This window comes from Drosophila virilis, chromosome 3 (genome assembly GCF_030788295.1).
Source record: "Drosophila virilis strain 15010-1051.87 chromosome 3, Dvir_AGI_RSII-ME, whole genome shotgun sequence".
NCBI lineage: Eukaryota > Metazoa > Arthropoda > Insecta > Diptera > Drosophilidae > Drosophila > Drosophila virilis.
Window position 1 is genome coordinate 12,382,593 of NC_091545.1, and position 26,403 is coordinate 12,408,995.

The window sequence follows — 26,403 nt, forward strand, 5'->3', positions numbered from 1 at the left end:
CGCGCTTGCTGCTTCGCGAAAATCCTTCAGTTTCGCAGTTCTGTTTATTATTATTTATTTATGTCTTGTGCCATTGAGCGACTGTTGACACGACAGGCACGCCCCCTCCATGTGTCACCTTCGTGTCGTTTGGTCCACGCATATATTCTGCGTTTTGTTGTTGTCATTTAAATAAAATTTAATGTGCGTTTGTTGCGTCAAAAGATAATTTTGTTTTTTTTTTTTTTTTGCTTCTTTCATATTTGAGAGAGTTCATTTGTAAGACATCAAATGTGATTTATGTGGCGGGCATGTAAAAAAACATCTAACATGCCGTATGCGCAATATTTCGACAACAGGCATCCGCTGCAAAAGCCTTGGCCTGGCTCTGAGGCTGCTTCTACTTCTGTTTAAAGCACTTGGCTTACAAGCACATTGAAATTTGTCCTTTGGCGTACGACCTGCCTCATTTCGAGTGCTTCCTGTGCAATTTCCACACACTGCATTGCACTTGACACGTTTAGGCAGAGGCTCAGAGACCACAACGTGTTCGGCTTCTTTTCAATGCGGCAGAGCATAAGAATCCTCTTGCTTCTGCTGCCTGCCGTGTGTGTGTGTGTTTGGCATTTTTATGGACTGCAGCGATATTATTGTGGCCAGCGGCACTTATTGACTTTACAAATGGAATTTGCTCAACCGCACTCAACTCATTTAACTAATCAAAAGCAATTTTAATCAAAGAATTGCCACGCCCTAGGGCGCAGATAGCAGACCGACTGGGCCAAAAGCAATTAAAGCCACGTGCAAAACTTTGTTGCTGAAGGTTAAGTAAAAGTTGCCTAGGTGCCGGAGCCCAGGCAAAAGATATAACCGAAAGGATGAATAGCTGCTAGTTTTCTTCTTCTTCCTTCTTTTTTTTTTTTTCTTTGCTTGGCTTGGCTAAAGATCAGAGCAGCGTATTTGCCTTTGCTTAGGCGGAGAGAACCGCAGACAGCGACAAGTGGCTGAGTAAAGGAGTCGAAGGATGCGCGCTTAAGCAAACTTAATTAATAAACGGCAGACAAGTTCCTCTTCCTCTTGTTGTTGTAGTTCCCTTGGCAAGCTGTGTCCTGTAGGGTATATGCGTGCGAGAGTGTGTGCGTGTATTTATGTGTGCGTGTGTGTGTGTGCAATGAATCGAAACTCATTAAAAAGTTTCGCTATGGTTTCACTTGACTTCGATGGCAGCGGCAACAGCTGCCTAGCGGAAGTGGCGCTCCCTTATAAAAACACACACACGCCGCCTCACGCGCTTTAATACATCAAGACATGGGCACATATTGTGCTGACAAATAAATTTGAATAATTAAAAGGCGCACAAAGAAAACAGTTGTCCTTTTTGTATGAGTAGCTACCCACTTTTACTCCGCCTGCCAAGCTGTTGGCACTCATTATGCTCCCCGGCAAGTGCCATTTAAATGTGCTTCATTATTTTCATTTAGGCACTGGCCAAGCCCGAGCCGAAACAAAAGCCAGACAAATAAAGCAAAAAGATAAGCAGTAAGCACAAAGTGGGAGAATGGGCTGCTGGGAGAAGATTTAGGCCATGCACTGCCAAGATATTATCCAAGCAGGCGACAGCTTGACAAACTAATGGCAAACAATGAAGTGCCCAGCAGATTGGGTCTGGGGTCTGCTCGGCTCAAGTGCTGGCAACTAGATATGGTAAAAAGAAAACAAAAATGCTCTGCAATAGACACACAGTCGAGCCAGGCCCAAGAAACTGGCCTAGAGGCGCGTTGCCTGAGCTCATTAAAAAACCAAAGAGAGAATTGCAAGTGTTGTTTTGGCTCCACAAGTGCCAAAGTCAGAATTTTAATTTGCCAAACTGAGAAAACACTAAAAACCGGGCAACAAGAGCCAACGCCATCGCCGCTACCGCAGCTACCCCTGAGGCCACAACATGGCCAACATGGAGTTGAGTTTGTTAGAAGTCCTTCGCCCAGCCGCCAAGTGTTTCCCTGTGTGCGTGTGTGTGTGTGTTAGGGTGTTTTTGAGTGGGTGTTTGCATAATCATTTTCGAGTGCCTAACCCAGGCCAGCTACCATGCAGGCCGTGTGCTGCCAGCCAACATGATTAGCCAATTATGTTGGGCAACTGTGAAAACATTTCGTACGCAGCTTAGCGAGCAAAAGTTTCTTCAACTTTAAGCGACAGCTGACAAAATGTGTTTAATTAAAAATATCAAAAAATTTAAATTTGAAACCCAGCAAATAAATAAATCCCAAGGGCTGCACAGCACAGCACAAAATTGAGACGCAGGACACACTCACGCACACCCAGCCAGACTGGGGCAAGGACACGCATGAGCAACCGCTTAACGCTTTATAAATTTTAGCGTTTGTAGGATACGTGTATGCCCCAAAATTTATGGGCGGCCATTTGCCATGGCTGAGCAGAAACTTACAGAAATGCCGAAGTATTGAAATTATTGCCAAAACAGTGCTTTAAGAAAATAGGCCAACTAATTGGCAGTTAATTGAAAAGCTTTCGGCAGCCGCAACGCGTACAACAAGAGGTCAAAGTGCGAGTACACAAAAAAAAAAAAAAAGTTACGTATACGCCGCTTGGCTGTGCGCCGGCTTTTGATATTTTACAATTAGGCGACAATCGACGGCATTATTAATTTGCCTTTGGCTTTCAATTAAGCAATTAGGCGGTCGTATGCCATGGCCACGCCCACACCGCCAAGAAGCCCGCACATTTGTGGGCGCATCTGGGTAGAAGTTAAGTTGAAAGTCTGCGAACCGCAGCGAACAATGAGAGAGATAGCGAGGGAGAGAGACGTAATATGCATAAAAGTAAAAGAAAATTAGGCCATTTATGAGCTGAGTTTTTGGGCTTTTGGGTTTTGTGTGCTGCACAACGCGGCGTATGCGCTATTTTTTACATTTTACGACTTCACGATTGGCAGCAAACGGCAAATGCCAAAATGCCAAACGTTTTATGCTAATTTTCACACAAACACCAAGCAGCAGACAGCATCAAGCGGAAAACTTTCACAGTCTTGACTGTCGGAAAATGTTTATTTAGAATTCGGCCGGCCGTTATTTATGGCCCAATAACTTTTAACTTCACATGCGGCCCCCGGCATGCAAATTAGTTGGCTCATTTGCTCGCTGGCCACGTACAAAGTTCAAATAAATTCAATTGAGAATTCCTAAGTGGGGTGTCGTATATGACTCCAGATGTGCCAAATCCTCGCGGTATGTCAATAAAAACCACAGCAGCAACACGTGTTTAATTAATGTCCAAATAATTGACAGCCAAAGCGCTTATTAAGTTCCACGCCCGCTGTCCAACAAATCTGGGCGCCTTTTTTTTATTATAAATATTTCTCCTCTATATGCAGCGAACGGGTAGCCAAAGATTTGTTGAAAATTAATTAGAAAATATTTAAGAACAGCAAACAGCCAAGGGGCTTGTGCTTGTCATCAAAGCAGCCAGTCTTTTATGTATTTGTATATCTACGTTCATATATGTACGTCTTCATATATAAGCTACTTATGACATCATGATTATTGGCTGATATTTTGGTTCAGGAAAATCTAATTAATTTTCTAGCCATGCCATCACTTTGTTGTCTCTTCATTCATGCAAACTATGGATTTCAACCAAAACAAATTAGTCCAACGCAAACTATTGCCTTCACGCTGTACACACAGCAATTCGTCATACACTACAAACACCCTTCTCTGTAATTCTCATGCATACAGCTTCTGTTAAAAGTGTCAGAGGAATTGAGATTGTGGGTGAGCTAGAACATTTTAGCAAATAGTTGTAAAGAGGTAAGGGTAAAAGGGAAATTGATACAGAGCAAGTAATAAAGAGAGCGAGACAAATGTGTGAAAGCATGCGTATTGTATACTAAATCTTCATGTCTCTCACTCGTTAAGTTGCCGTTACCAAGCATTCAACACAGTGTATCTAAACAGCTTTAGGATAATCAAAAAAGAGTTGTTAACTTTCACAAAAGCAGGAAACATAATAAGCTCTACGCATCAATTAAATACTTAATTAAATTGTTTAAGCGCTAGAGGTGAACCGAGTGCGCTCACAGGCGACCCAAACTGCATGGCGGCAGTGTCAGAGGTCGCGTTGCAGTTGCAGTGAATGCCTGCCCCATAATTGCACTTGACAGTGGCAGCCAAAGCAAACTACCAGAACTGCGACTGCAACAAGTACAACAACAAACTACAGTAGCTGACAGTCAAAGCAAATGCCACAAAGCGTGCGCTCCGATAAGAAACAAAATACAAAACAAAAAAAAGACGGCAACTGCATGTGGCTGCTACCAACAACAGTTGCTGCAACAGCAACAGCAACAACTGCAACTGCAACTGCCGCAAACTGAAAACTGCAAACTGTGAAAGATTGCATAGCTAAATGACTTCAATTGCATTCAATGCCTGTCGCTGATTAAACTGGGAGCTCGGCGCTCGGCGCTCGGCACTGGGCGCTTTGATGACGGCTCACAGATAATTTTCAATTTTTCTTCTTTTTTTTTTATTCATTTTTCCATTTTTGCTTATCCATAAGCTTGAAACGTGAGCGGCAGTTAACGAGCTATTTTTGCTGCTACCCTTTTAGAACTGCGCATTGGCGAAATTGGCATAAAAAGATTGCAGACAATCGAATCAGACAGCAAAAACCAGCAAAAAAAATAGCTAAATTTATTTGCTGCAACAATTGTTTTTCCTACTGATTTCAAACAAAGGGCATGCTCAAGATGGCATTCAGCGGCAAATCAAGTGGGGATAAAAAGTTTTCTTTATGCCAAAATGTTGCAAAGGGGTTCTAAGGAGATAAATAGTCTAAGAGGATCACAATGGAGTTTTAGATTAAAGCTAGAAGAGTTTTTAAATAGTAAAAGGGTAAAAGTCATAAAAACAAGTGCACTATATGAGCGGATGATAAGATTAAATATCTGTCTAAATAGAATGGAAAAACGGTTATCTTGATTATCTTGAAAGTTCATAGCCACAAAGAAGTTGAATTCATGGATTTTTACACCAATTATGAAAGTCTCTCCCTCTCAATGCATTGTTCAATTTAAAGCTAATTCTAACATCTGGCAGCCGCAGGACCCATTAAGGGTGTGTACAGTTCGGCTTGCCCAAATTAGTTTTGTTTGTTCTGCGCAGTTTTGTTTACTATTTGGCCAGGGCCAAGCCCAATATTGCCAACGGCAGCTGTCAGCGTCCATTGGCAGCACAACAGACAGCCTGAGAAAGGGCCTCGCGGCCGTCCGGGGCTGCTGGGAGTGTGCCACATACGAGCTAACGTGCAGCAGCTGCCGTTGCAACTTCCGCAATTCCGCGCTTCGCTAGACACCAACAACACGAGTAGCAGCAGCAGCACTAACAACAACATTTTGTGCACAATTTGCGTGCGTTACCCATTTGCCAAACTGGAAGAGCAGCGTCCAAAGTGGGTGAGAGCTGCCACCGTTGCGGTTTTATGCGCCTGCGCAACTGGCTGACTCATGGCAAATGCACATGTGAGCCGCAGCTGCGCCAGGTGAAAAACGCCTGCCTTCGATTGCGAAATGCCAACCAAATTGGTGTAGCAACAAGCACAGCCACCGCATTGACTGCGAATTGTGTAATAAGTAGATATTAAATGAGCATAGTAGAGCATGTGCCGCATTTATGCCCCATTGAGCAATTGCCAATCAAGTGAGTCATTACTGGAGCACAGCTACTCAGAACAAGATACCCAGCCTACCCTGCTGTATGTGCCCAATGCGACCCACTAATGGCCACTTATGCCATGACGACCAACATTAATATCGTACTTGACACACATTGAACGTCAGACCTTGGCACATCCAAACATGAGGATTCGCTGAGATTTTTGTGGGTGGCTCTTTAAAGGAATTGAGCAGAGCTCAACAACGGGGCTTAGCTAAGTGAATGCTTCTGCTTCTCTCCAAAACCTCGAAGATTGCAGATTTATTCTGCATTTAAATTTAATTCACTTAACTTTCTTCTCTTGTTTAATAACTACTTATACATAACCCTTGGGCTGTGCTCTCAGGGCGCATGTATTCAAATTTCCGAAACACTCGTAAAACTGTCTGCCCTAAAGAAGAGCACCTGTACAGACAGTACAATTGTAACGATGTCATAAACATATTTGGCCGATAATTTGCAATGAACATGAAAATAATGCTTAAGGCAAAGTCGAAATCCATTAAAGATAATCCGGCGTAATGTGCACAGCATTCGAGCCACAAATATTTTATTGGCTATTATTATTGTTTTTATTGAACTTTTTATGAACAAATGCTGCAGAGACAGCAGAGATGGTCGAGAGACGAGTCTGTTTGCCACAACATTAAAAATGTATATGTATATTCAATAAGCAATAATATTGCAATATGATGCACGGGTTGTTTGTTTACATCGGGCCAGTGCTGTGTTGTGGAGCATGCATTTGGGAGCCATTGTTTTAATCAAGCGTCCGCAGACCGTTAAACAAATTGTTTGCCATGGCACGGCGTAGCACGAACTGCGTTAAATGCAACAAAAGTGTTGCACATCAAGATCTGGCGGCGTTGCAGCGTGTTAATTTTTGCCATGTAAACCAGACAAATCCAAACAGTTCGAAGATGGCGCAATGCCAATGACTAAATCTGTTGCCGGAAAATATCTATCTGCCTGTGGCTATCTATGAAAATTGCAAATGTTTATCAAAAATTAACGGCCAAATTGAACTTTGTGCAAAAGGTTAAGCAAACACGTAGAGCACGCCAAAACGAAATGTTTTGTGTGTGCGGAAATAGCAAATTTCAGATTTTAAAGCGTCTTAAAGTCGTCCCAGTTGACAGCCAACTTTGGCGGGAATGTATTATATGAAATTCAAAAGCAATCCTGACAATGACATATACAAAGCCCAGAGTCTGCTCGCTCCAAAGGACACTTGAGTTTTTATTTGCATTTTATGACTCATTTTTCACGCCTCCTTGTGCCGCCCAGCTACGTCTGGCTGTGTCAGTTGTGTGGGCTGATAAAAGCCAGCGCCCAGGACCCAATTGTATGCCGCATAATCCTTTACGGGTTGTCCTTTTCGACGCTGCCTGCAAAAGTTGAACCAATAATTTATATAGCAAAATGGGTTTGGCACAGACTCAGCCCAGCAACAGCCCAGCCGAGCACGAGCACAAAAATGCCAGATAATTGAAATTGATATATGAAGAGGCGGTTTCTTGGTTCTTCTGTCGATTCTTTGTCCCTTTTTGCCTTGAATGTGCCGCTTAGATAAACAAAACAAAGCAACAGCAGCCACAGAGCGGAAACATTGCGTATACGCCAACGACACAGACGCCGTACCATATGAAAATTCATAATTTTGCGTATGCACACCAAATGGAAAATGGGTAAACACAACAAATGTGAAAATTTACACACACACTCACACACACTAACACACAGCACGTGGAACGCAAGCAGATGAGAGTCTGCGCCCACTTTTTATATGTTTTTCAATATTTTCTTTATGCGCCATATTTTTTATGTGAATATGTATATATACTACATATATTCTTAAAATATTCATATTTTTATTTTTGAGCCAATTGGAACAGATGCGTCTCACCTTCACCTTAATTTTCATTTTAATGTAAATATTAATTAATTGTGCAATACACAATAATAGCGAAAGGCAAAAAGCAAACAACAATTTCTTATGCCTTCAAAATGCTCATAAACAATAACAAGAATTTTGTAATACGCCGCACTAATAAAGGAACAAATTGGCTTAGGCAGCGGGTGGCAAATCATTCAATTGAATTTATGCTTATGTCCGTATTCAAAATACCATCAACATAAAATTCGAAAATTTTATGGCATCGGCAGGAAATTGATTTCGGATCATAATAAATTGGCGTACGTATCAAGTAAAGCAGATAAGGTGACACGAAATGATGCCAGAAGGCAGCGAATTCCTTGAGAATATTGTTTCGGCAACAAACTTTTCAATTTCAATCAAAATATTTTCGCTAGACGCGCCAATTTAAATGATATTTTAAGTCCACAGGCAAATGCCAAATAAATAAACTGTAAATTTAGATGCCCACGCACGAACAAAGCCACGCATAAATAACACAAATAGACAGGCAACTTTTATTAGTCGCGAACAAGTTAAGAACCATCTATGACAAAAACCGAAACCTAAATAATTGATGTGCACAGTGTGGAAATGTGCGTCAAAAAAAAAATCGGAAACTGAGCGGGAAACATAAATCGAATCGAACTTGAGGGCTTGCTCAATAAATATTTGATAGAGCCAACTCCTCGAGGCAAGCGCTGCAAAACAAAAGTTAAGTATACGTCATGTTGCCGGGCAGGCAAAACACAAAAAAATAAAAATGAAAATGCGAGAAAAAAAAACACGGCGCCAGGCCAAGTGCGTGAGAGCGAATAATTTATACACCTTTTGAAAGATTTATGCGGCATGGCCCGCAAGGAGGCTGCTAACCAATTTTCGTATAGCGCGAAATCAAAGCGTGAAATTCAATTAATCTAAGCAGCCAAAAGTCAGAGCAGGGGAATCGTGGCTCAGCTTTGGCTGCGATTGTGAAATTCGTGTGTGTGAGAGCGAGATTTGTGCAGGCTGTGGCATAAATATATTTATAAGTGGCGTCCTGTCCGATACTTCTCATAAATAATGCCTTCAATGACAGCCTATCACACACACACACACACACACACATGAGTCACACTCGTTATTTGAGCCTGCGACGCAGATGAATCAGTTGGGCTGACACAGCAGAAAAAAGGCCAATCCGAGAGAACTGCAGGCAGTCTTTAAGACTGTTATCTGCCCGGTTTGTGTATCTTATTTGGGTTAGCCAGCCAAGCATATCGTATATACATATACATATATGTGTGTGTGTATATAGCAATGCTAACGGTACACACCGAAAAAAAAGGGGCACAAACAAAGCGAGCAACTGCGAAAGCATAACAAAAGTGCAAAAGTTTGTGTATTTCTTGTTTTCATTTATGGAAAATGCAAATAACAACGTGCAACAACAAACAACACGTGCACCGAGACGCAAGGAGCCTGTGTGCTGAAGTGAGGGCCACTGTTGCACACATGACACGCCTCCGCTGTCGCCGCCCCCGCTCATGCCCCACTCATAGCACAGTCGATGCAAATTGTTTAGCTGTTGTCTGTGGCGTGGGCTTTAACGCTGCTTCACGGCAATTTAGCTTGGCAACTGAGTGCATTTAATTGCAAATGCAACTGCAACTGCAACTGCAATCGCAGCAGCTCCAAGTGCAACGTCTCCAATGAAATTATGCAAAATGCTGTGGCAAAGACTCTGCTTGTCTCAATGCAACGACTAATGTCAAGCGCTTTGCATACAAAGTGTGGCAGCAACAAAGTCAAAGCTCAATGCACCCAGCAACAAATTCATGAACTTCTGTAGGGTCTGGGAAAACTTGGCCAGCATATATGGCCCAATATGTTAACAGGGTCATTGGCTTTGGGCTCATTGAAATGTTGGTCAAGCATTGCCAACTAATCAAATCAAAGAGCTTCAACTGACCAAAACATAACAATGACAACAGCAACAAAAACAACAACTCCGACAGAATATGAGCTTGGCACGCAAACAATTTCCACACATTGCACAAAAATAATAAACAACAACAACAAACAGCTGAAGACAGAGAGGAAAATAACTAAACAAATGCGTTGCCGAATAATTGAATGCGAGCACACACGCTCGCACAATAATGGAAAATTTGTTTACCATATTCCCCCTCGCCCTCTAAAAAACAGACCACAACAACAATATGTCTAGCAATGTGACAGTTGACTAACTTGCTGAATGAATACATGTAACGATTGCTTCCGTCAGCAACAGCCCCAAAAACAACGACAGCTTCAATTCAATTGCAAAAATATATTGTATATAATTGCATTTATAAATTGTAAATAATTGTTTGTGTTTGGCCACGTTGGCAACAATGGGATGAAAATTGCAAAAAACAAAAACAAAGGCAAATTAAATGAATATATACGTTTTGACTATATCATGGATATGCCTATTACAATACTGCCACTCAGATGTTGAAAAAGAGAAATGTTGTTGCCTTTGTTTTGATGGCAACAGCAAACAGAAAATGTGCGAGTACGAGGGTCGACACACCTCTTCCTTCCAGAGCTCTTTGCTCAAAACTTAAAAGACAAGCCGACGCGATTGCTTTGCATATGCCAGAACCACTTGGGAATTAGTATGCGGCAAGAGTGTTTCACATACCGCCGTGTATGATATAATAATGCCTTCTAATTTGAGGTATTACTCATTTCCATAGTACATTTAGATGTGGCTATACGATATAACGTTATTCCTGTCTGCAAGACCAACAAAAGTCTATGCGGTTTTGAACCAATGTCTTTTCTTGACGAAGAATGCAATTGGTACCTAATGTATGTGGGTATCTTTCAAAAGAATTTTATTAATAATATTTAAAGTAATGTGAAAATCAGAAAATATTTTAAAATATCTAAAAAAAAAAAATGCTACTAATATAAAATGTTATGAAATTAATTTGGGGCAAAGCTTTCAAGTGTCTTCAGTACATTTCGTTATAAATATAATCTCTATCATTGTTATTTATTCATGTTAATTATTGATTGACAACTCAGACTTACCTTGGCCTGAAACGTGATGCCATGGAAGAACGCCTGCTCAGCATGAAGTGGTACACGCAAATCCTGATCATCCTGCACCAGATCATACGGTGTCGATGGCATTCTCAGATAGTTCAATAGCACCGATTCGGACCACTTGTAGTATCATGAAATTGTTTTCATTTTCCTTGTGCTACGCCTGTGCAGCTGATGGCGTAGTTGCCATAAAAAGCCACTTGGATGACGCTTGCCCTGGCTCTGGCTCTGGCTCTGGCTCTGGCTGTGGCTCTGGCTCTGGCTCTGACTGTGGTGGTGCGGCGGCTGCTGTTGGCTAATGCTTTGGCTCATGCAAATTGTGTGGAGCGTCGAGCGCACGATGTGATTGATTTGTTATGTTTTTTACCCGAACCCCCTATATTCCAGCTTCTCCACCGTCCACTTGGTTCTGCAGCCTCCAGCGAACGTTTGCTTAATCTCAATTTATGAGCTTGCGGTCGTCTCTGCAGCTGGCAAATTGAATTGCGTCAGTTGGTTCGCTGCTGAGCGATTCGCAGAGAGATTCGCGCGAGAAGCGATTCTTTAGCTATTTGCGTTTTATTACGAAATCTGCCCATTCACTGCCAATTTGCGCTGCAAAGAAAGAAACAAACAAAGTTGAGCAAAACATAAAAGTGGAAATATCAGAAAGCCAATAAGCGCTGGCTAATATCATGTTATCAAATGCGTCTAAGCGCTTTAACTTTTTGTCTGCGATTTGACTATTAAAGTGATTCACTCAACAACTTTCGAACTTTAATATTGAGTCAGCAAATCAAGTGTTGAGTTCATTGGAATCATGCTAATTTGCCACTGCCTGAATCACAATACTCGTGCTGGTTGTTGTTTTTGTTTTCTCTATATGCCTATAGCTCTATCTATCTCTCTCACTCTCTCGCTCCCCCCCTCTCTAGAGGCGATGACACCTCGCACACGGTGGAAGGGCGCACCTACACGCACGTGCTTACAACGAGTTATATTGTTTAACGACAAGATACATTTATAATAATTATAATAATAATTTGTTAGGCACGTCGGTTTTTCTCTATAATAATTATGCTCGTGGTTCTATATGGCGCTGCAGGAAATGTCAGCGTTTTAATTAAAACCAGCCAACAATGGATCTGTGGTTTATTGACTCTAAGCAGGAAAATGCACGAAAAGGGCATGGGAAACGTATGCAAGCAAATTGAAATCTGATTATTATTGTTATTTTAATAAGTTTATGCAGCACTACTAACTCGGCCCTTGGCTTAGGCAATATTATATCCAAACACGTATATAATATGCAAATTCCGCTTCCTCCATTAGATGGCTCATCTACAGAAGACTACACATGAACCTGTCTAAGACCAGTCTAATTAAAGCTCCTAGTTGAGCATTTTCATTCAAAGAATAGCAAAGCAGTCAAATGAAGGCGGCTCTCAATCCTTCCCCATACTGCTGTAGGGTATCTTCCCGTCGAGCTATCTTTACTGCAGCTAGCTTGTTCATCGATGTGCCTGTCCGGCAACCAAATCAATGCGGTTATTAGTACCCCAATACCCTTCCCTGCCCCTTCCCTGTACACGTTCTAACCACACTTCCAACTTCTCTGTCAAATTTCATTCAACTCTCGGCTTTTAATGAACTCAAAATTCAAGCTGAAATTTTATGTCAACAGCTGAGATACATTTTTGTTTTCAGTTTTTGTCAGCGGACTTTGCCTCTCCGTCTCTCGCTCTGGCTTTAACCCAGTCTACGGCTCGGATTCGCGCTGTGTTGTCTCGGAGACGGGCCAAAGGGTCATGGACGTTTATGCTTGTAAATGACAAAAACAACAACAGCAGCTGGAGAGGCCCCTCTTCTTGGATTCGCAGACTCTGTCTCAGTCCCTCCACCAAGCGTATCTGCATAATACGAACAAAAATGCGACGGCAGCTTTTAAAAGGCTAAAGCAGAAGTAATGCCAACAATTCTCGAATATCTCTTTGTCATTAGGTCTGTCTCTTTGTCTCCAACTGTCCGTTTCGCCCTGTCTCAGCTGGCGTGGCGCACATTAACTTATCAATTTGGGCAACGATTGAGTTCAAATTGCAGCCAGCTGACACCCAAATGGAGGGCACTGGGCCGCAGCTGAGAAGTTGACACTTTTCGGGGCACAACATAAATCAGCTCAGCTTGCGTCGAGGTCAGTTCGTTATCAGGCACGGGGATTAAAGGCAACGGCTGCGAATGCCCGAAAAGAAAACGAGAAAGAAAAAAGCTTGAGCCAAAAGACTTTGGTAAAAGCGTTTTGTCTAGTGTTCCCACAAACCTTGTAACAAAGTTCAATGCCTGCCTTCGCCCACCTTCATATATCATGCATAAGTGGTGCTCCTAAAGGTAGCTGCTGCACCGCCATTTTGTGTCCGTACTAGGGTTCAAGTACCTCCAGCAAGACACGAGCTGGGCCAAAGCACTCGGCGCATGCGTTGCGAGGCATACTAAAAGCATATTGCTAGAAAAGTGCCTCACATTGCACCCGCAGTTGTCAGAAGGTAGGGGGTGGGGAGAGGGGGATGGGGGCAAGGCGGGCGGCGAAGCGAGGTAACAAACGGTATGCATTACCCAACCCAATCGTAGCTTCCCTTTGCTCAACATGCTCAGAACTTTCTTAAGTCACTTCTTAGCTACGCACTTCGCAGTCTACACACGCAAAAGTTTATGGGTTAAAATACGTTTGAGTTAATAAAGTGAAGACTTGGTTAATAGTTGAAAAATAATTAATAAGTCTTTTAGTGAAGTGAGATGGGGCTGTGCAGGAATTAGTTAATATCTTCATTGAAGGAATCTTCTGATTTAACAAATAACTCTTATTTCTTTTTTGTGGGCACTCAATTTCTCTGAGTGTAGACCATGCTGTTCACTTCTGTTCTTGAATGTCCGCCTATCTTCTGCGTCTGCCTCCCAGCCAACTATCAGTTACGTATTGCGCTTTGTCTCGTGCTTCGCTATGTTTCGTTTTATTTTATTTCGTATCGTACCGTTTCGTTTCGTTTCGTGTCTCGTTTTGTTTCGCTTCGTTCTTCGCCCGCACTATCAACAAAGCTGCGCCTGCGCACTGCAGCGACAGCAACAACAACAACAACAACAACAACTGCAAGAAGAAACACAATGGAAAAACTCGTATCGCCTGCAAGTGAATGACTTGGCAGAGAGCTGACGATGTGCTTCCAAGAAGCATTCAGTCGCAATAGTCGGTGGGGGGTGGGGGCTGTAACCGGTTTTCGGCTTGTTGGAGTCCCAGTCGAAGACGAAGTCAAAGTCTTGGTAACTTACACGCTCACTTCCTTTCCGGTTCTTGCTGCACTGCATTGCTCGCTCCCCTACCCCGACCCCTGCCCCTGTCCACGCCCCAGCTGCAGTCAGCTGCAATTTGTATTTAGCAGTTTTTCAAGTTTTTTTTTTGCATTTTGATATTTGATTTCTTGTAATTACGTAGCCAGCAATCAAGCGAATCGACGGTCCCGAGCTTTTGTCAGCTGCGAAACTGAAAACATTTCTGCGCCTTGCCGCGTGCACTTGCCACTTGCCACAAGCTGCATGCCGCTTGTGGTGCGGCCGCAGTCGATCGTATTATGCAAGTTGTAAAAAACTAAAGAAAATAAAAGAAAAATCGAAACTGGTCGCCAACTTGGAGCTCAGGGTTTATTTAGCTGCTTTTTATTTTCTTTTTCAAAAATTGCGCACATTTTTGCTTTTGAAAATATTTCGGATAATGCGGAAAACTTAAAAGCCAAATAGCTGAGCATCGATTGCTGTTGTTGTTGTATCTTTTGTTTTTAACTGCCAAATAAACACATAAACAGCAATTATGCTCTATGATGGCCATAATCTGTGAATCTAGCCAGCTGTGCCAGCTGCGTTGACTACCGCCCCTTCCCCGATCCCGCCCCCCACCCCTTCCCCAGCAGTTCATCCCTCAAGCATCTGCCTGGCTGCGTCTGGCATCAATCTTGTTTTCGATTTCAAAGCAAAAAGCTAACAGGCAACGGCACAGGCAACATGTTGCAGAGTCAGTTGCCAAGTGTTGTCAAGATCTGGAGATAGAGGCAGTGACTGAAAGAGAGAGAGAGAGAGCGAGAGAGAACCTTTTTTGGCCGGATTCCTTTGTGGCGATCTGCGAACGCTGCAGACGGCCATTTGGCGCATTGTCTCGCCAATGTCGCTGCGGCTTTATATTTATGAGGCAGACAGCCCAGACGGGCAAACAGAAACAACAACAACAACAACAACAGCCAGTCAGTGGCAGGCAGGTCGATGCAAAAGTTTTTGCCTGCCTGGCAGGCAGGCAGGCAGTCAGCCAGAATGTATCTATAAGATACATGCTATGCGCGTATGTGTTACGCGCCTATAAATAGCGCCAAACTGAGCAGCATTCTAAAGCAACCGACGCCGCCCCCCTCGAAGCAGGCAAATACATAGGTGAGAGAGAGAGAGAGAGAGAGAGAGAGAGAATAGAGAGAATGTCTATACTTGTACCTATATAAAATACTTTGGGCTAATACCACACACAAACATAAATCTTTTGTGAAACAACACAAAAAAAGCGATTGCTAAATAAAAGTTTTAGCCGCCAGTTTTGACTTTTTGCCGTACCAAAAATATTTCTGAAATATTTTCCCCAATAAATGCGAGTTTGGTAATAGAGCTGCGAGCGGCTAAAATGAAAAGTATCTACAAGATACAAATCGTTAGAACTAACCTTGAAGGTTCAGTTCAGTTGAGCCCAGTTAAGCTAAGCTAAGTATTTAGCATAAAACGTGAGCGTCTAAGATTTTCCAGCTGCTGCGCTCAAACAGAAGTCTTAATAAATGAAACACCATTAAATGCCGAACACAAAGCAGAAACTAAAATAAAATTAATGATTGGTATGGATGCTCGATTGGCCAGTTATCAGCAATTTTGTCATTGCACCGAGCTTTAGCGTTGATTATATTAGCTCCAGACCATGGGCTCTGCAGCTAAGTAGCTGCGTCTGCTTTCGTTGTATCTGTATTTGTATCTGTATCTTGCAGATGCATTATTGTTGCACGAGCAACTGCGAGACCCAATTCGAACTTGTTGTTGTTGCCCCTGTTTGCTGTCATATTTTATAAAAATAATAAACACAATGCTGACCAGCAACGGCTGCTGTCGTTTTTTTTGGCACACGAATCGCCACAATTTGCTTATACACAATATACAATGCGACGCGATTGTATCTGCAGCCAAGTATCTGCAGTGTGCATGGCAAAAAGTATCTAGAACGCGTCGCGTAATCAGTTTTTTTCAGTTTCTTTTTTTTTTTGTTCAGCTGGAAATTATGCGGAACTTTCAATTTCTATGCGCAATTCGCGTGGGTTGTTTGAGCTGTTGTTGTGGTCATATTTTACATACCTTTTGCCAGCCTGTGCCAGGCTTTAGGTCTATATAGTTTCACACACGCACACACACACGCACACGCACTGATGAGTCGCAGCCACTCGGATTACACGCTTTCAGCTGTTGCCGTGTCTCCTTTTGGGCTTTGCGGTTATTTTTTGGTTGGTTCTTTTTTCAAAAATTAACTGCCAATTCTGGGAAGCCAACGACGCGCTGTGTTTTTATTTTTCTTCTTCGTTTTTTTTATTCCACTCTTAACTGAATGCTAATAAATACATAGAGCGTTGGCAACGTTGACCAAATGGCGCCGACTTGTTGCTATGTTTGTGGCCTCTTCTTTTAATATTGTTTTTTTTTTTTTTCTTTCTCGGCAGTTCTGTTTTGTTTTGTTTGCTAAGCGACGGCAAGTTTTATGAATATTTAATAAATTTCGCCAGTATTTTAGGTGTGTGCATACAAATTATGTGACTGTTGTTAACTGTTGCGCCGGGGCGTGTGAAACGGAAATGTCTGGCTGTTAGATTCTGAGAAATGAACTTTCGACACGAACTATTTGCGAATTGGCGACAAATGCCAAAATCCAGCAGCACGAAGGTCCACGTAAAACACACAAGACACAGCTACTTAGTTGCAATTATGCTTAGATACAGTTACAGATACGTAGATACTTAGATACTTATTGCTTTGGCAAGCCGTCGCCTTACGTTTTTTTCTGCTCTTGTTGAAGACTTTGCAGGAAGTGTTTATTTTGGCTTGGTTAGGATTAAAATTTTAACAGCTTGTTTTGTGGGAACCGGTATGCAAAAATTTGCCAATTTTGGTTTTCGTTTTTTTATTTTGGTTTTTTTTTTTTTTTTTTGAATGGGACGCGCAACGACGCGGTACGAATTCACGCTGCCCGTAAACCGTTAGGCGTGATGCGTTACGTATACGCCTGACCTGCACACAATGAACGCCGAACAACAACTGGAATGTTTCGTGCCGACGCGCTGTCGTGTTGCCCAAGCAGCATGCGTACAGGGTGTCGCAAACCAGTTTTGCTTACAGCGTGCACGCTCTCTTAGTCACTCTAAGAGAGCGCGAGAGAGAGCTAGCACGCTGTGCTGGGCGAAAAGCGAAAGCCGCTGGCCAATCAGCGTCGGGCAAATACACGTGCTTGGCGCTTGGCCCAAACGCTGCGGCGTTTCTCTGTTTTGATTTTCCAGCCGCAGCACTTGGCGCGCTGAGCGTTGTTTGCACCTGCCCGTGCTCTTAGCCGAAGACTCAAGACTTGTTACGGTCTTTCAAGCATTGTCTTTAAACAACTGAGCGTCAAAAGTTTGTTTAAACAATTTGCTTATTAAACACGTTTGCTCTCAGTCTAGACATTATAATTAAGATAGTAATGCGTTTCATAAATTAGACAAATAATTATACAAATATTATCAGTACTTCTTTTTTAATATGATCTTATAATTTCTTTCTGTTTAAATGGCACACAAGCTTGATAAAATTATAAATTGACTTTTTTACAATACTCTAAATATTCAGCATTTCTAGCTCAGGTATCTCAGACTTGGATTATTTCGCAAAATCTCTGAAAATCTAATAAATATACCTAGTTCTCTTCGTGGCTTACCCAAATCAACGCTGACTTAAGGTCTTCTTTGCATATTTCAGGCACATTTCTTCACCCCACCGAAATTCCTGACATAAGCGAAATTACAAAATATTTGACGGCGTTACAGATGCCACAATCACAAATGCACACACACACACACACACACATATTCACTCTGGCTTATTTGCGTAAGTACTGACAACTCACTCGCAAGATATTCACAAATATTCAACGTTGTCTATACTTTCAGAGGTGTGGCAAGTGTGTGCAAATAGTATTCATGAGGCATCTGCAAAAGCTTTGCGGCCACCATCAATGGAATGCCAACAAGAGGCAACCGCAAAAAAAAAAGGGATGACAAAAAGGATACGCTGGCAACAACGAGATCTGCTGCATTAGGGGTAAGTGTTTTGTATATATATCCGCATACTCCGAACTTAATTGACAAAAATTCGAATGGAACTCAAATATTTGTTAAACTTTAACTACACTGGCTGCTGGCAGTAATGACAAAAAGAACAGCCAGAGACAGCGTAGAACACTTTCAGCAAAATTAAAAACCAAAGTGAAAAACTTCAACTGGCTGTCGCGTTGTTGGCAACGTGCGAAAATCCTGTTAGCAACTTTTTTTTTTTTTGGGGCAGGTCACTTTTTTAATTAAAAGCGCCGGCGCCTGGGAAAAAGCCCGAATCGTATTGGCAAACAGTTTAACAGCTTAAATCAAAAGTTTTTTGGCCTGAAAACAAAATTAAGTTAAATATACATACGAATCCGGCTTTAAAATCCAAGCTGGAATGCGTGTCTCAAAATGCGTTCAATCATGGCATCTAACGAGAGTGCGTGCCCTTAAGAAAACTTCCGTGCTTTGTCATTTTTACCCAACACATTGTCAAAAAGGAAAGCAGCAGCAGCAGCTGAAAGAGTCCTTTAGGATCCTCACTTAGCAGTGCCAACAGCCCATCGATGTTGTAACTTGCCAAGTGGCTGGCAAACTTTTTTCTTGCTTACCTCGGGCAAACTTTGTCGATTGTCCTGCGTGTGTATGCGGCTGTGTGTGTATGTGTGTGTATGTGTGTGTGGGTGGGCGTACACGTGTGTATAAGGGCGTGCCAAATGCCAGGCGTTAAGCCTCAAATCAGCTGTTAAAGCTTTAAAGCCCCAGTCAAATCAATTAATAGCCTGGCTCGTACTTTTTAGCAGACACGACTGCGCCTAAAAGCATGCTGCAAAAATCATTTGTCAATATAAATGAATGGTTATTCTTAATGGGATATACTAGAATATAAAACGCGTCCTCGGCTAAATTATCTTATGGCATGCACACACACGTACACACTTTTACACAAGCACACACACAGTAGATACATGCTGAAATTATATATATCATAACCTATTCATGAAAGTCTTTTAATCAAAACACGCAACCCTGTAAGCCCTGCTCTAGTCCATGCGAATAGTGCCCGTCCTTGCCCGGTCGAAGTCCTTTTTAGAAAACAATTTCGTCGAGAATCTCCTCTGACTGTTCACAAAAAGATTTGTTAATATGTTGTTAGCAGATCGGTTGATCGGCCGAACATATTTATGCAAACTTTTTCGAGCGTTGATCAGCAATCAATCAGTCAGCCAATCAGTCAGTCAATCAGTCAGTAAGTCATAAATATGTTTATATATTTATATTATAGATACATGAAACTGGCTCGACAGGAACTTTAAATGCACATGTATCGCATTAAAGCCCAGCTGAGCTCAGCACTCGGCATATTTGATAAGCACAGTCGGACAGCAGGCAGCAGCTGATAAAAACCAATAAATTTATTGTCAGCCTTTGCCTTTGTGGCTGCTGCTGTTATTTTATCCATGCTTCGTTAAATTTACGTTAATTTATGTGGGCGTGGCCCTGGGGCAATGCTCAAATGACACACAAAATGACTTTGATAAACGCAATTGTCTAGCAAATGGCAGGAAGGTTCGTCTTAAGAGCCGGTCCAAATTAAAATGTACGCTCTCAGGCTTCAGGGCTTCATGTCGCTGGTAAAATCAATCAACAAAGCAAATAAATACAATTAATGTTACATTACGCATACGCCTCGGTGCACAGCAGTCGCGGCAAAGGCAGGCAACCAGACGTAGTCCTCTTTGTTGTCGTGCCTTGGCATAAATTATGCTCGCAACAATTCTTTGCAATTTTATGCATGTCAACGCGGTGCGCAGCATTCAGCTGTTGGGAGCTGGCACCAACAGCAGCAAGTCCTATGTAAATGCAAACACAACAAGTAAGCAAAGAAAAAAGTTCAGATAGCACACTCAGAAATACCCTATCTCTTGGGATGGTCTTAAACTATTACACAGCCTTCTTTGCTGCAAAACCTTTAAATGTCATCCAAGTAATCAAAGCAATATAACATGTAAGACCTACTTGAATTCATGAGAATCGCATAGTGGGACGATAAAAAAGGTTCAGCTTTCTTTTACTCTCAGCGCAGCTAGAAGTTCACCTTGCTTCTCTTTGAATAGTATTCTTCGCTTAGCAGGTCTTTTAATTTGATAAACTTTAAACTGTCACACTGACACTCACTGGCTGATCATGCCCCAAACTGCACTCGTTGAATTCGAGCTTATGTCGAGCAACTGCTCTACGTGCATTTCCCCTGACGACTGTGAATGTGAATAAAATAAAATAAAATCAAATATGCACTGACGTGTAAATTAATGCGTGAGTCTCTTCAAATGGCATTAAAGTATGAAAAGTAATGAATACAAGTGTGTGTGTGTGTGTGTGTGTGTGTAGGTATGCGTATGAGCACGGGCATGAATACTGGCATGATTATATATGTTTTGCTTGCATTGCCCTTAGAATTTACTTATCTAATTGAAAGAGCTGCGAAAGAGGAAAACGTTAAATTAAACACAAAAAATTGAAGAAAACCAAGTGCTAACGTAGAAAATTTCAAGAGTCGACGCAAGGGCCATAAAGTTGTTGAAAAGTTTTGCACTGCTTTACGTTGCGTTCCCCATGGAAGGATCTGAATACAGCCAAGTAAAAACTTTGATATTTCATGAGAGCAATTAAATATGTAACACAGATTAACAGCTTAAAATATGCATAAAGTTTTTCTCAAATGCGACTTGAGATATGATTAAAAAGCCAATTGGCCGCAGATTAAGCTCTAGACTTATGCAAGCAAAAAGCAAGCCTCAATTGTTGCTTAATAAACGACTTTCAAGCATTTAAGCTCTTCTAAGCCATTTAGCAAAGCAAACGAAGTGCATTCCATAAGAGGATTTAACAATTTCACAGTTTTGGGCATAATAAATAATAGGCTAGGCAATTGCAGCAACTATTTTGTTAAATTTAGCATATTTAAAAGAGCGAATGCGATAAGTTAATAAGATTATATGGCTATTTCCACTGAGGGCTTGGCAAATCCTGTTCCAGTGTTCGACAGATTTGCCCAATTTAGGCAGCCCATTTTACCCTGCTCTTGGTTTGTCAATGAGTATGATATAGTCGGATGCACCCGACTGCAATATTCTTAATTATTGTGGTCTAGCCCTGTCAGGGCTTTCATATCCATTCACCACAATCATAAATTAAATGGCTTTAAATAGCTTCATTAAAGCTAAGAGTTTTTTAATGTGTGGCACTGTGAATTCGTTGTTTGACCATTAGCCGCACTTCCAAACATTTCTAACGGCCGCTAATTAACCTCGATCCGAGAGATAAGCCACGGGTCCCCAGAGCTGCAGCCAAGCGGCAAACAGACTGCCGCAACATGTGGCCAGCCGTGGTTCCAACTCTCCTGCTGCTGGGCAGTACAGGCAATCTGGCTTTAACGGTAAACGAGCTGCTGAAACGCAGCCACCAGGAGCAGCATTGCGAGACGCTTTTGTTGCTCAGGCACAGCCGCCAGCTGCCCTGCAGCCAAATGGAGCAAGTGGCGGCTGCCGCCACGTGGCCAGTTTTGCGCTTTAGCAGCGAGGCGAACTTTTATCTCAAAAGCAGCCAGAGCACGGAAATGTTGGCACTAATATGCCTGACTAGCGATGTGAAGATGGATCTGGCATTGTGGCAGGCACTGGCCAACAATCTGTACAACATGCGGCATGCGCGGCTGCTCCTCTTGCTGCAGCACGCAACGGTACAACAGCTCCGGGCGCTGGCCAACACTGCGCGGCAGCTGCATTTTCCTCATGTGGTGCTGCTGCAGCTGGGCACAGGCAACGCCTATCAACTGCAGCCATATGCGAAGGAGCACTGGCTACAGCTACAGCCGAACAGCAGCCCTATCTTTGCCAGGCAATATAACTACCATGGGCTGACGGCACGCACGCTGCCCGATCAGGTGTCGCCGCGTTCGTTGGGCTATCGGGATCGGAAGACAGGTGAGCTGCGCATGACGGGCTTTGTGGCCAAGCTGATGCAGGAGTTTGCGCGTGTGCACACGGCCGAGGTATACCAAATAGTGTGCAGCTGGAACATGCTGGTTGTGCTACTCGGCAGCTACTGTGTCTTTGCGCTGCTGGACACTTGCTTTGGTTGGCTGCTGATGCAACAGCAGGTGGATTGGACCAATCTGGTGTTCAATGAGCGCATGATCTCGGGCATTATTGGGCAGCCGTGCAAGCTGTACGCACATGCCACGAACAGCGGACGACTGGCTCACGCCCAGCTGTTCCTGCTGGGCCTGATTTTTAGCACACTGTTTGCAGCCCATTTGAAGACGCTGCTGACCAAGCGACCAATGGAACGGATGGTTACCACTTTTGAGGAGCTGCGAGACTCTCATCTGAGCATTCACTTTACCGAGGGTGAACACTTCTATGTGAACATGATGGATGTGGGCACTCCCATCGATATCATCAGATCAAAGATCACATTTCTACAGACAAACCTCTTTTATAAGGAGCGCAAAAGTATGAACAAATCGAAAGCATTCTCTATGACATCCACCGAATGGCAGATTATCAAAGAGCAGCAGAATCTATTTCAAAGGCCTGTGCTATGCTTTCAGCCTGGCCTGATCTTTCGCTACAAGATTCTCGCCTCCGTGCCCTTGCAGGCGAACTCCATCTTTGCGGAGCCACTGGAAGAGCTCATGTTTCGAGTGCACGATACCGGGCTCCTCTTGCACTGGAAGAAACCGTCCTTGGGCGAGCTAATCGCACTTGGCGAGATCAGTGGCAAGGATCCGTATCCGTATGTGCCATTTTACGACTTCAAGGTGGGCGACTTGTTCTGGGTCTGGCTGGGCTGGGCATGGGCCTTGTGCCTGGCATTTGTAGTCTTCTTGTGTGAGTTAATTGTTTACCGCATGAAAAAGTATTTTAACAATTAATTACATGCAATTAGCACATGAATTATAAATGCGATTTATTGTTAGAAATTGGCAATATTTAAACTTCCCCGCATCATAAATGCCACTCATTTTGAATGTACGCTTCAATTTGTTGGCTAATCCCCTGCTTTATAGATTTTCAATAACGTTTCACATTTTTTCAATCGTTCGTTATTTGCTTTGATATTAAATTTTCAATATTAGCAAAATTTCATTTATTAACTAGCACAAACAATCCAACTATTTATATTTTTTATTCAGAGTAAACCAAATTTAATTTTTACGTGTTGTATTGATTTGCTTGCTGGGCTAAATAACAGAATGGTATTGGGAATTCAAACCGTTTCTTAGTGGCAGCCTTGTAGTCGAAAATATGACGAATTTGTGGCAAAATGGCACACGCCCTGGAATTGTGGGCCAGCTTAGGGTGTCCAGTCGATAAAGTTGACATAAATCAAACATTTTGCAAGAGGATTAGTTTCAAAGTGTCAACCGATACAGTTACGGCTGCTGTTGACAAGGCTTAAATGTTGTCGAACCGTTTTGTTGGTTTAGTTTTTTTGTTTTTTCGTTTGTTTTCACATTTTTTTTTTTTTTTGGAGGCCAGGCTCATTCAATCATCGGTTGGCGCAAACCAGACAGACAGCCAGCAAGGACCCGGATAATTGACGTTTACGTTGTCAGAGCATCGTTTTATCTTTTAAAATGTTGATGCGAGCGGACAGGAAAAGTTGGTTGGATTTGCTGGTTATTGCAATTTAACGCGTATTTTATGGCATCAGCCTTAGAGAGCTGACTAGCTGCCACACACCAAAGCTGATGGCATTGATGGGCATTTATGGGCGTTTATGGCAAATCGATGCGCCAATTGGCACTTTAAACGCATTTTATTGTGCTCTGGCCCCAAGGGGAAATTCAATTTCATCGGCCCTGCAGCAAAGTGCAGCTTTGTCATGACGCACACAAAAGGCTTGTTGCCAGCAAATCGAATTAAATGCGGCCCAAGGACCTGCACCAGGCCGTACGCCTCTTATACGAATTTCTGCCGAACATTTATCGATTTTCGGCAACTTTTGTTCTACCATGTTAGCTATTTATGAAAATCTTCATTAAATAACAAACAAACATTCACATTGAACTGCCACAACAATGCTTGAACGAGATTAATGTCATGCTGACTCATATTTGAAATTCTTATAACTATTTACTTGCATCGTTTTATTCATATGCCTGTTGAATAACAAGCTTGTGTTTGAAAACACAAATTTTACAAATTTAAAGACCACATAAATCTTCTAAGTGGGATAAATGTGCATTGACAATTGCTTTCCAAATGTTGCTCACTATTATTAAAAGCTGGCCCGGAAGTCTTTATCATTGGCCCAAATATGCGTCCCTAATGAGAATGTAACTTACATTTATATCATGCTGATATCTACAGAAGATTAAGTTCAAATATTCTTTCCATGTCAAGAGTTAGAGATCACATCAAAGGGACACTTGTGATTTCAATTCGTTTTCTCTGCTTAATTACAAAAGTGTATCTAGAATTCCTTTGTACATACATATTCTGTCTTGAGTTTTGGTAACATGCTTTCAGCTTGATGGTGACAACCTGATGCATTTCATAATATATATATCCAAACTTATCGCCACCTCAAATTAAGCCTGCATTGCTTAAACACCACATTAGAATCTCTTAAAATGTGCCCTATATAATAATGTCTGTGGTTGAATCAGATAAATATTACAAAATCAATTTAATGCGGATCATTAGCTCATCTAATTAACTCCAGTTTTGTCGCGAATCGCGTTACGCTTTGATAAAGATATAACTCGTGTTGTTTTGATAAAGTTATGTGCAGTTGTTTTTAAACTCTGCAGACCAAGTTTATAAAGTCGATAAATATCGATATCCAATTTATATATTTTAGAATTAAAAACCACAAGTTTGCTCAATACCCTTCACCAAAGTTTAAAATAAACGTTCTCTAAATTGTAAAGTCTGTACTTTGGTACACATTTGAATACCTTATAATAAAAATATGAGAATCGGTTAAATTAAGAACGAGAATTAATTTCTCAAAGCTAAAATTGTTGTAACCACGTACAGGGTATCTCATAGCATACCAAGTAGTCAGTGTACAGTCAAAACTTTAACTCTAACACATTAACTATTTATTAAATCTTCTGTGTGTGCAAAATGTACACTGACAACCGTTTTCCACTCCTTGTTGGTTGCCGCCATTAACTGTATCTTATACTGTCCGGTTGGCAATGGGAGAAACCTGACAAACTCGGATTTGAATACCAAGTTGTTCACAATTAAGGCATCCTGAAATATAATATATAATATATACACTAAATTAATGTCAATCAATCAATTAATCAATGAAAAACTTGACTTACTTTATACGGGCACGTGTGATTTATATTCGAATTCTCGATTAGCGCATCTAAAAATATTTTTTCAAAGGACAATTTTCTACTAGTTTTTTCCATGAATTTGCAAAAGTCAAAGGTTGTATTAAAGATATATGGACGATACCCACTGTACTTGCGCCAAAAGCTGAGATTAACCTTAAGCATAGAAGATTAGCTCATTCCATCAAGAATCGTAACAACACATACCTTCGCGTTGTTAAACGGTCCTTGATTCAACTTTGCATGCACATTCAAGCCCACGACTCCACGGCCAAGTATTTTGAGATCGCATTGCTGATAGGTGGCATAAGCCGGCACCAACATCTTGCACTCTATGTTTGTGAAGCGGGTGACACTGGCCGCGAGCCCTTCTGTGGCCAGGAAGAGGAGCGTAAATGTAACCCACATCGTTTTGGCGAGTGGCGACACGCAATGACGACTGACCAAACCGCCCATGTAAAAAATATTCAAATTCATAGAATCAATAAATCAGAAACGTTATTAAAAACAAATTAGTGTTATGCTATCTCAACGAGTTAATACCCTGCACTCCACAACGTACATTTTTAAATACATGAAAGAGGCACGCACAATACTTAGTCAATTCGATATTCCCATCTTTGTTAATGTCGACATTCTTGGGCTAAAAATCGATAGTTTAAATTGATGGGCACACGAATTTGACTAGATCAAAAATGTATATTATATACACTCGCAGTTAACCTCAGCTATGTATAGCATAAGCAACTCCAGGTTATTGCACAACTTGATGTTACCCACTTTAACCGATTGATAGGTAGAAAGCGTAGAGCAACATTTAAATATTATTATTAAAATCGTTTAACTGGAATGACTCCCGAAATTCATCAAATATCTGCTATTAAAAAGTTTCGAACCATATCGATCGAAATTCAAGTGTTTATCAATTTTTTAATTAATCTTCGTTGTGTAACA

The 26,403-nt window shown here is 41.8% G+C and overlaps 2 protein-coding genes across 5 annotated transcripts in view; one reads left to right on the forward strand and one right to left on the reverse strand.

Annotated features, from left to right (window-relative positions):
* The window catches only part of LOC6623240 (capon-like protein), a 45,633-nt gene extending 28,583 nt beyond the window's left edge, over positions 1 to 17,050 (reverse strand). For 3 of the 4 annotated variants that reach the window (XM_015175217.3, XM_002047248.4, XM_015175219.3), the window contains exons 1-2: positions 16,105 to 17,050; positions 10,690 to 11,298 (exon numbers count right to left, since the gene is read on the reverse strand). In XM_015175217.3, the coding sequence (XP_015030703.1) occupies positions 10,690 to 10,791 (102 nt within the window). In that variant the 5' untranslated portion in view covers positions 10,792 to 11,298; positions 16,105 to 17,050. The remainder of the gene's footprint in view (positions 1 to 10,689; positions 11,299 to 16,104) is intronic. The other variant, XM_015175218.3, reaches the window with a different exon arrangement.
* A 4,412-nt stretch (positions 17,051 to 21,462) lies between these two features.
* Positions 21,463 to 23,025, forward strand: Ir67a (Ionotropic receptor 67a). Its single transcript, XM_002047249.1, has one exon. It carries the CDS (start codon positions 21,463 to 21,465, stop codon positions 23,023 to 23,025), a length of 1,563 nt encoding a protein of 520 aa, XP_002047285.1.
* Positions 23,026 to 26,403: the final 3,378 nt, after the last annotated feature.

Coding starts and splice junctions, on each gene's coding strand:
- Ir67a (XM_002047249.1), top strand. CDS start 21,463: ATGTGGCCAGCCGTGGTTCCAACTCTCCTGCTGCTGGGCAGTACAGGC.